General features: G+C 43.2%; 1 protein-coding gene across 1 annotated transcript; it reads right to left on the minus strand.

Moving 5' to 3' along the window:
• Nucleotides 1–435: 435 nt before the first annotated feature.
• Nucleotides 436–10,312, minus strand: LOC117967283 (zinc finger protein 722-like). The gene is made up of 3 exons (XM_059018013.1): nt 9,492–10,312; nt 6,102–6,536; nt 436–2,770 (listed from the first exon to the last, which is right to left on the minus strand). Exons 1-3 carry the CDS (start codon nt 9,829–9,831, stop codon nt 1,998–2,000), a joined length of 1,548 nt encoding a protein of 515 aa, XP_058873996.1. The 5' UTR covers nt 9,832–10,312; the 3' UTR covers nt 436–1,997.
• Nucleotides 10,313–10,739: the final 427 nt, after the last annotated feature.

The following is a 10,739-nucleotide window of genomic DNA, read 5'->3' on the forward strand; positions in this document are numbered from 1 at the left end:
TTTTTTTTTTGCAAATATACCTTATGAAATACGTTGAATGCCCCTTGATTATAAGTACGATAGTAAGTGTGTGTTTAGAAGCTTAATAAGTCAGTATTAATAACTGATTTAAATTGGTGTAAAGTGATGGAAATGGTGTCTGAAATTAGTGTAGGTACTACAGGACTGCAGAACAGGTTAACGGATTTAAAGGTTTTAAAAAACAGTGCAGCTTGATATCCTGACTGTTTTTCTAATTTGCTTAAATAGGCATAACATGTTTTAAAGTACAAGCTAGTGCTATATTAAACTTCATTTATTTGGCAGCTTATGTTGGAAAAAAAAACAATGTCAAATATATATGTAGCATCCCTGAGTGGTTTTGAGGTCTGTTTTGTGCTATAAATTATTATACAGTACAAGTTCTCAAAAAGACACAGGAGAATGAATCAGGTTTACAACTTTTATTTGTGTCTGACCAGAGCAGCATTGAAAATGTGATTGGAGATGTATTTTCACTGCTCCCATTATCATTGTTTAGTGGAACTTTTCCTTGTTAAGATGTTGTTGCTGAGGTTTAAAATGAATGTTCTTACCACTGCCATTTTCACTGCTCCCATCATCACTGAATGTTATCCTGCCCATCACATCTCGGTACCTATGATAAAAGCCTAACCAGGATGCATCTGAGTTATGGGTGGTATGGCATTTCATTACTTTTATTACATGTTAATTTAATTGTCTTTTTTTATTGTAATTAAAAAGCTTTTGTAATGAATCAATATATATATATTTTTTAAGCCTATTCTTAATGTTAGTTCATTTAATGCCTTTTCGTTAACTTTAACTTTAACATAGTGCGCTCAATAAATAAATTACCAGAAGGTTTCATCTAGAGGAAATGCCAGAACATAGTAAACACAAGCACAGCAGCACCAAATGCAAAGTCTTTAACCAATCTTCTGTAGCACACATGTAGCTGTGACAGCTTTCAGGGCCCCCTTTAATACACTAGTGTAAGGATGGAACTGTGACCATGAACTGTAATACTGATTGAAATATTCAAGACACGAACATCAAATAGAGTGGAGCAAGCAACTAGTTAACTTGGATTGTGATCTCCATAACCCACCTGCCCATTGTTGTAGCTCATGCAATTTGAGTCACTGTATCATGTCCGTTGCCTAGCACTATGATTTGGCAAGCCAAATTATCATTAAGAGATGTCTCTAAATCATCTGAGTTATCTTCAAATTACTTTATTTTCAAATATCTCTACATGATTTAAAGACATCTCTATATGAACAGGATGTTATTTACAGATATCTCTAAATGAACAGGAAGGGTTTATTTAGTTATCTGTAAATACTCTATCCTGATTGGTTAAAACCGGTCAAATGGGGGTGTTGATATTACAGCCTATCACCACGGGTCGACACTTCTTTTCAAAAAAGGGGCAAATCACTGGTAGATATCTATATGCCACGAGAAGTTTGGAGAAAAAAAAAAAAAGACAGACATATTGCAATTTATCTGACAAAATATATGTAAACTTTCAGCTTTTTATAAAGATTTGTGTTGCTCTTAATTTGGGGGTTAAATGGATGTTTTGTTGCTGTTGCCCCCTTTCTGTCCGTTCTTCTCATCTGGACGTTTTAACTTTTTTTTATTTCGTTAACCCATTCCATAAGAGTAACAGGCACTTCAGGATGTGTGATATACTCTAATGCCACCATGGCCAGGCGGTTGAACCCGGGACGTGGTGATATTTGAGTATATCACACACCTTGTCGTGCTTCATTGCTTACATATCTCATTCATTTACAGATATCTGCAAATGATTTACAGATATCTCTAAATATTTCAAGCTGTCGTAAAATGCAATTTGAGATTTCGCTAAATGATAATTTGGCTGGCCATAAATGTATGGCACACATCTGTATGCTGCAGGTATAGCATCCTGCTGATGGCTTTCTGCAAATACCAGGAACTCCCAGGACTGTCCTGATAGGCACGTCCTAACGGACTAAATCTCTGTGAACTCGACGGTGTCTCTTCAGTTTATTTGACTCTACAAATCTCTTCCCACAGTCAGTACACTCAAAAGGTTTCTCTCCTGTGTGGATTCTGTGGTGTATTCTAAGGTTGTCTCTCCGACTGAAACCCTTTCCACATACAGGACATTCATAAGGTTTCTCTCCAGTGTGAATTCGCTGGTGTTCTTTTAATTTTACTGAATCTCTGAATCTCTTCCCGCAATCAGTACAGTGAAACGGTTTCTCTCCCGTGTGAATTAGCTGGTGTGATTGAAGGCCAAATTTATGATTAAAACTCTTCCCACACTCAGTACACAGATAGGGTTTCTCTCCTGTGTGAATACGCTGGTGAGTTGTAAGCCCACCTACCCATCTGAAGCTTTTTCCACATTCAGTACAGTGATGGGGTTTCTGTTCTTTGTGAATCTGTTGGTGTGCTTTCAGGTTTCCCAGGTCACTGAAATTGGTGCCACATTCAGTACAGTGATACAAGATCTGCTCTGAAGGAATCTGCAGGGGAGTTTGTAGGGGAATGAAGTTGCCCTGGGTTGCAGAATTATTAACAACTTCGGGATGTGGAGTCACTATATAACCCAGAGTAAGTGGTCTGCTATCTTGTACAGAAAGATTTTGGACTGAGCGAGTTCCCAGTTTCTTCACATATTCATCTTGCGATGAAGACTCTCTGTGTTTCTTATGCTGCATTTTGCCATCAGAAGGGGGTGCTGGAGTGAAGTTGTGTCTTCCTCTATCTACTTTAGAAGCGGAGGAAAGAGAAACAAAGGTTACTGCACAGCATGAAATCCCATTCACATTCTTCCAAGGGTCCACCTCACAACCATCACTGTTAACAATTAGAACATTAAAAGACAAGTCTGTCAGAGTACAAACATACAGATTAGAGCTACTCAAGAATTTTAAACAATCATGTTGATTATCACATGTTATATGTGCTGTACAATCAATATTCTAATTAGAATTATTACCACTTGTCACAAAGACGGCCAGAGTGGGTGGCGTCAGACCGGAAGCAGGAAAGAATACAGAGACAGTGGTTGTGATGAGCTGAGTGCAATGGCTGCACTCAGCGTTTAATAACAAATAAAAGGGTTGTAAACAGTACAAAAACAGGACACGGCACTTGACGCCAAAATAAACAGACATACAAAACGGACTAACACTAAACAAACGGTGCACGGACAGACAAACAAACACGGTGAGAACAAACACTTATATTTATGATCTTTACTTCTTTTAACTCTCCTCTCTCTCTCACCCGTTCTCCTCTTCCGAACACCCAACCACCACTGAGTGAAAATGTGCATCTATATATACTGTTGTGCTGGGATTCAATTACTAATTAATTATTCACTTGAATCCCAGCACGTGAATTAATTACGTGAAACCCCGTGTTCACATATTATATTTTAAATGCACGTGCGTGATGTGCAATCCCGTGCCTAAATACAAATATACACTTTTTAAATACACGTGAAACACAGACCCGTTTATATCCCGTGTACCAATGACTATACACCAACATTAACATACGCACGCATATACACAACACAGAACACACAAATGCACACAGGGGCGGGGCACTTTGCCACATATACCCCCCCTTGTGCGCAGCACACATGGCCTCAACGGCCACCTCCCCCCTTAAATACCCAGCAGTCCCGGCCAAAGTCTCGGGCTGGGAAGGGAGGCTTTAGTGGGCCCATGGCTGGACATGCTGTCAGCTCCCCTGCCGGTAGTGGCACGGCTGACAGCATGCTGGTCCCGTCCTGCAGCGAAAAAGCTGCGGGGGCAGGTGGTCCCCCGACCTCCCCCTTCTTCATAGCCGGCAGCTCCCTCCTGTGGGGCTCCGGCCACAAGAACTCCTGCAGCGAAACTGCTGCTGGGGAAAGTGGTCTCCAGACCTCATCCCCCTTCTTCGTGGCCGGCAGCTCCCCTTTCTGGGGCTCCGGCCACCGTACTCCCTGCGGAGGTACGGGCAGCAGAGGCAGCTCCAGCTCCTCTGCTCCAGGCGGTGGCGGAGGCAGAGGCAGCTCCAGCTCCTCTGCTCCTGGCGGTGGTGGAGGCAGAGGCAGCTCCAGCTCCTCTGCTCCTGGCGGTGGTGGAGGCAGAGGCAGCTCCAGCTCCTCTGCTCCTGGCGGTGGTGGTGGCGGAGGCAGAGGCAGCTCCTGCTCCTCTGCTCCTTGCGGTGGTGGTGGCGGAGGCAGAGGCAGCTCCTGCTCCTCTGCTCCTTGCGGTGGTGGTGGCGGAGGCAGAGGCAGCTCCTGCTCCTCTGCTCCTTGCGGTGGTGGTGGCGGAGGCAGAGGCAGCTCCTGCTCCTCTGCTCCTGGCGGTGCTGGCTCCCTCTGCTGTGGCGGCTGGGCATGTGCGCGCCGTGCTGCCTTCAGCAGCATAGCGAGAGGCTGCTGGGGGACACCAGCATCCTGCCCTTCTCCCCCCCAAAAATTTTCAGGGGGTTGAGCCTGTAACCCCTCCCCTTCCGGCTCTTGGGGCTGAACCAGCAGGCATTTTCCCTCTGCTGGTGGCTTGGGTCCCAGGGCTGTGGAAACCCCGACTTGCCTCCCTTTGGGCTGTGGACGCACCGACTCCTCCCTTTTGGGCTGTGGACGCACCGACTCCTCCCTTTTGGGCTGTGGACGCACCGACTCCTCCCTTTTGGGCTGTGGACGCACCGACTCCCCCCTCTTGGGCTGTGGACGTTCGGGCTCCCCCCACTCAGGCGTAGGACGTTCGGGCTCCTCCCACTCAGGCGTAGGACGTTCGGGCTCCTCCCACTCAGGCGTAGGACGTTCGGGCTCCTCCCACTCAGGCGTAGGATGTTCGGGCTCCTCCCACTCAGGCGTAGGACGTTCAGGCTCCTCCCGCTTGGGCTGTGGACGCTCAGGCTCCTCCCATTTGGGCTGTGGACGCTCAGGCTCCTCCCATTTGGGCTGTGGAGGCAAAACCAGCAGGCATTCACCCTCTGCTGGTGGAGATGGGGACAGCAGGTACTCACCCTCTGCTGGTGGAGATGGGGACAGCAGGCATTCACCCTCTGCTGGTGGGCCTGCTACCTGGGCTGCTGTTCCTTTTATCGTTGCCTCCAGGTAGCTGAGGAGAAACTCCACACCTTCCTCCAAGGTGTTTCGTCCATCATCCACAGGGCCCGGACGATTATGGGCAGAGACTGGGCCTCCAGCCCAGCATTTTCTAGGAACCAGCCCCGCAGTTTGATGGCGTCTTCTGCCATTGACCTTTTTTTTTTTTTTTTTTTTTTTTTTTCCAGACCCCTCCTGGTCTGACGCTTGGAGGCGCGGCTATCCCACGATGACACCACGTGTCACAAAGACGGCCAGAGTGGGTGGCGTCAGACCGGAAGCAGAAAAGAATACAGAGACAGTGGTTGTGATGAGCTGAGTGCAATGGCTGCACTCAGCGTTTAATAACAAATAAAAGGGTTGTAAACAGTACAAAAACAGGACACGGCACTTGACGCCAAAATAAACAGACATACAAAACGGACTAACACTAAACAAACGGTGCACGGACAGACAAACAAACACGGTGAGAACAAACACTTATATTTATGATCTTTACTTCTTTTAACTCTCCTCTCTCTCTCACCCGTTCTCCTCTTCCGAACACCCAACCACCACTGAGTGAAAATGTGCATCTATATATACTGTTGTGCTGGGATTCAATTACTAATTAATTATTCACTTGAATCCCAGCACGTGAATTAATTACGTGAAACCCCGTGTTCACATATTATATTTTAAATGCACGTGCGTGATGTGCAATCCCGTGCCTAAATACAAATATACACTTTTTAAATACACGTGAAACACAGACCCGTTTATATCCCGTGTACCAATGACTATACACCAACATTAACATACGCACGCATATACACAACACAGAACACACAAATGCACACAGGGGCGGGGCACTTTGCCACACCACTATATAGTAATGCAAGTTTATGTAACTCAGGCAGACAAATTATGGTAACTGTGAATAATCATGAAGTTTCAATCCTTCACTAAACATGCAATTCTTACACAAGTGAATTTCTGACATTCTACTCACATTGTGCTGCTTGTGCATGACATTTTATTCCTTCCTCCTTTCCATCTTCAGGGGTGTGATATTCCCCCTGAACGGACCCCAGCACAGTGCCCTTTTCTCTAACAGTAGAACAAGTGTCTTGATTGTGTTTCATGCAGATCAATTCAGGAGGACAGTCATCACAATGGCTAGATCCCAGCTTAACTATATTCTCCTCCAGCATATTGACAGGTTGCAGTTCAGGGGCCTCTTCTTTAATGTGAACAAGTTCAAATTCAGGGGCCTCCTCTTTAATGTGGACAGACTCAATTCTTGGGGCTTCTTTACCTTCCAAAGACGTCTGCTGTGCAACCTGTATTAAACTTGCACACTGTTCATGACCAAAGATCCCCTCTTGTGTGTAAACAGCGTCTAGCCCCTCATCTGCTTCAGTGAAAGTCTGCCTCTCTGTATTATCTGTGGAAACAAAATGTTACAAGCTTTAAACTCTCACCACACAGATACATACAGGAGTGTAATTCTTGGCAGTTTATACTTTTATGAAATAATACATCATGGATATTCATCTCAGAGAGATCTATTCAGTTTCAAGCTTGTCCTAATAGTTACCAAGATATTGCAGATCATAATTTGGCCTGCGAGTTGAAAATGTGGGTGTGTTAGGGCGGTAGCCCTTCCAGTGTAAATAGATGTAAGTTTGGAAGGGGAGGGGTTAAATCTATCCCTGACAACAATCATAAGAACATAAGAAAGTTTACAAACGAGAGGCGACTATTCGGCCCATCTTGCTCACTTGGTTGTTAGTAGCTTATTGGATTCAATTCTTTTAGCCTGTCTGCATACGACATGCCTTTTAAACACGGGATAATTCTGGTTGTTCTTCTTTGCACTCTTTCTAGAGCAGCAATATCCTTTTTGTAACGAGGTGACCAGAACTGAACACAATATTCTAGATGAGGTCTTACTAATGCAATTTAAAGTTTTAACATGACTTCCCTTGATTTAAATTCAACACTTCTCATAATATATCTGAGCATCTTGTTGGCCTTTTTTATAGCTTCCCCACATTGTCTAGATGAAGACATTTCTGAGTCAACATAAACTCCTAGGTCTTTTTCATAGATTCCTTCTTCAATTTCAGTATCTCCCATATGATATTTAGAATGCACATTTGTATTGCCTGCGTGCCATACCTTACACTTTTCTTTATTAAACGTTGTTTGCCATGTGTCTGCCCAGTTCTGAATGCTGTCTAGATCAGTTTGAATGACCTTTGCTGCTGCAACAGTGTTTGCCACTCCTCCTATTTTTGTGTCGCCTGCAAATTTAACAAGTTTGCTTACTATACCAGAATCTAAATCATTAATGTTGATTAGGAATAGCAGAGGACCTAATACTGATCCCTGTGGTACACCACTGGTTACCTTGCTCCATTTTGAGGTTTCTCCTCTAATCAGTACTTTCTGTTTTCTCTAATCCATGTGCATGCATTTCCTTGAATCCCTACTGCATTCAGTTTGAGAATTAATCTTTTATGCAGGACTTTGCTTTCTGGAAATCTAAATAAACCATGTTGTATGCTTTGCAATTATCCATTATCGATGTTGCATCCTCAAAAAAATCAAGCAGGTTAGTTAGACACGATCTCCCTTTCCTAAAACCTTGCTGACTGTCTCCCAGGATACTGTTAACATAGAGGTAATTTTCCATTTTGGATCTTATTACAGTTTCCATATATTTACATATAATAGTAGTCAGGCTTATTGGTCTGTAGTTACCTGGTTCGGTTTTGTCTCCCTTTTAGTGGATCGGTATTACATTTGCAAATTTCCAGTCTGTCGGTACAACCCCTGTGTCAAGAGACTGTTGCATGATCTTGGTTAGCGGTTTGTAAATAATTCCTTGAGGAAAACCTGCCTCAGTCTGCAAAAGACCCAAGACTGGGACGGAGATTCACCTTTCAGCAGGACAATGACACCAAGCACACAGCCAAAGTGACACTGGAGTGGCTTAAAAACAAGAGAGTGAATGTCCTAGAGTGGCCCAGTCAAAGCCCGGACTTGAATCCAATTGAGAATCTGTGGCAAGACTTGAAGATTGCTGTCTACCAACGAATCCCATTCAACTTGACAGAGCTTGAGCAATTTTGCCAAGAAGAATGGGCGAATATTACCCCAAAAGACTCACAGCTGTAATTGCTGCCAAAGGTGGTTCTACCAAGTATTGACACAGGGGGGTGAATACTTATCTAACCAAGACATTTCAGTTTTTTTGTTTTTCATTAACTGTTGTTTCACTATAAAAATTCTCTTGCCTCTTCAAAGTGTTGAGTAGGTTGTTTAAATTTTAAATGCATCAAGATTTCAGGTTTTAACACAACAAACTGTGAAAACGTCCAAGGGGGAGAATACTTACTATAGGCACTGTACTTATAAACGGTCAGCGATGTTAAACACAATTTTGGAGTAACTATCAGCTTGTACAGCGGGTGTGCATGTTGTGGTAAGTAAATCAATTTATTTGTATTATTAGTAGTATTATTATTATGATTATGATGATGTTTTAGGCAGGGATTTCCACACTGTGTGTTTCACAGATAGTGAAGGTTAGGTGGTACAGTATTAACAAGATGCAATGCGTGATGCTGCAGCTGTCGCAGAATAAAAAAGACATTTTTCATACTCGTGTCTAGTTTACATAGATTACATTTCAAAGTACTGTAATCTGTTTGGAATAAATATTTTAGTAACACCCCTGCAGTATGTTAATCTTGCTATAAGCTTGTGCTAATGTGTTTTGTTTTTTTTACAGCTCACATTAAATTGTTGAGCACAAGCTTTTACTTAACTGCAACGATATTAAAATAATCATGTCATGGGGGGAGGAATGAAGCGAAAATGTATGTGGAAGACAATCGTCCATATTTACTCGAACGATTATATTTTGTTTGCCAATTAATCGATTGCTATTTTGAGGCTTAACTGTCTGTTTGTGGCAGTTTATGTGTGACATGCTATACAAATGTATTGTGGTTTGTGGCTTTTTTTCTGCTATGTACTGTACAGTACTTTGCGATACTTTTATATAAAATGCGCTATATAAATGCAATACATAAATACATAAAAATTAAAAACGATGTAGAAAACCGAACACAGCATAACACACTAGATTTGAATGGGTGTTTCCCTGCTTTCTTAGCAGATGTTTAGGCAATAGCAGTGTGGTGCGTACCACTTTTAACACGTACATGAAAATAACTTTACACAGGTCAAACTGTGCGCTTACCACAGAAATCTGCGTAGTGCTAGGGGCAATGGGAGCTTAACACATGCAACTAATAATATGAATTTAATTGCATTTTTAATAAATGACTGAAAGGTATATACGAATTGTAACATTATTAAACCTTACCTTTAACTCTGATGAATAACCCCTGGTTCTCGTTCCTCTGAAAGTCTTGCTCATTGCAGTCGGGGTTCATGTTTCTGAGAGGTTGTTTAATGTCTGCATCTGCAGCGTTCATGCATTCCCGCACTGCTTTCAACTCGCTCTCTGATATTTCCAATCTCAGCTTCAGACTTTCATTCTCTTTCTCCTTTCCAGCCATTTCCATTCGGAATTCAGTGAATTTGCCGCCGACAACTTTTGTGATTTCGCACAAGACGGTGTCTACAGCCGCTTTCACTGCGTGCTCGATGGTAGAGCCGAGCTCGTATTGAAAGAATGAAACGTACATACTGAAGTCCATCATCTCTGACTTTAGTTTGAGACTTATATCCTCTCCTTATTCCGGCTTTTATTATTAATAATATTTGGAGACTCGCTTTCTATTCAATCAGCACTTGATTAAGGTAGCAAGTAGATACTAGGTACGAACACAGCGAGTTACTGTAACAATACAATCAGTACACAGCCTTCTGGCGCCATAAACAAATAAACTCCAAAACTCGTCCTTTTCAGAAACCTACAGTTCAGACCTGAGACACTGTATCTGATTTACTTGCTCGGTAAACAAATCATACAAACAAACGCAGCTTCTCTGGTGTTGCAACTGAACAGTGCCAGACACACTGTAAAGAAACCAGCACACACTTCCGCTTCCGCTTCCTGCTCCCATGGAGACGAGCGCGTCGTCACCTCGCGCTACAGATTGGCGCCGCCTACTGAAAGCCTCCGGATTAAAGATACTGGTAATGCATCCTTGACCAGCAGCCATAGAATCGGGTACGGTACACTTAACAAACACACTCAAAAACACAGAATTCTACCACATTTATTGAATATGTTGTAGTGATCTCTGCGCTTCACACAAAATAGGAGGCACTTTTTTACACAGAGAATTATGAGGGTCTGGAACCAACTCCCCACTAATGGTGTTGAAGCTGACACCCTGGGATCCTTCAAGAAGCTGCTTGATGAGATTCTGGGATCAATAAGCTACTAACAACCAAACGAGTAAGATGGGCTGAATGGCCTCCTCTCGTTTGTAAACTTTCTTATGTTCTTATCCACACACAGGCGGAGGGCGGGCGCAAAGCCGGGTCCTCTCGCACTAAAGCATAGTGCTGATACCGCTGTAGAAAAGAGCCGGCTGCTTTGGGAAGAGTGTATATCGGGCTTATGTCTTCGTGTGTGATTACGTCACCTACCAGCCCTGCT

Source organism: Acipenser ruthenus, chromosome 58 (assembly GCF_902713425.1).
Source record: "Acipenser ruthenus chromosome 58, fAciRut3.2 maternal haplotype, whole genome shotgun sequence".
Classification (NCBI taxonomy): Eukaryota; Metazoa; Chordata; class Actinopteri; order Acipenseriformes; family Acipenseridae; genus Acipenser; species Acipenser ruthenus.

What these genes read in the sequence shown, in the direction of transcription:
- LOC117967283 (XM_059018013.1), bottom strand. Translation starts at nt 9,831, where the DNA reads ATGATGGACTTCAGTATGTACGTTTCATTCTTTCAATACGAGCTCGGC. An exon ending in GTTATTCATCAGAGTTAAAG is followed by an intron (nt 6,537 to 9,491) that starts GTAAGGTTTAAT and finishes TTGTTTCCACAG; the next exon opens with ATAATACAGAGAGGCAGACT. An exon ending in TCATGCACAAGCAGCACAAT is followed by an intron (nt 2,771 to 6,101) that starts GTGAGTAGAATG and finishes CCGCTTCTAAAG; the next exon opens with TAGATAGAGGAAGACACAAC.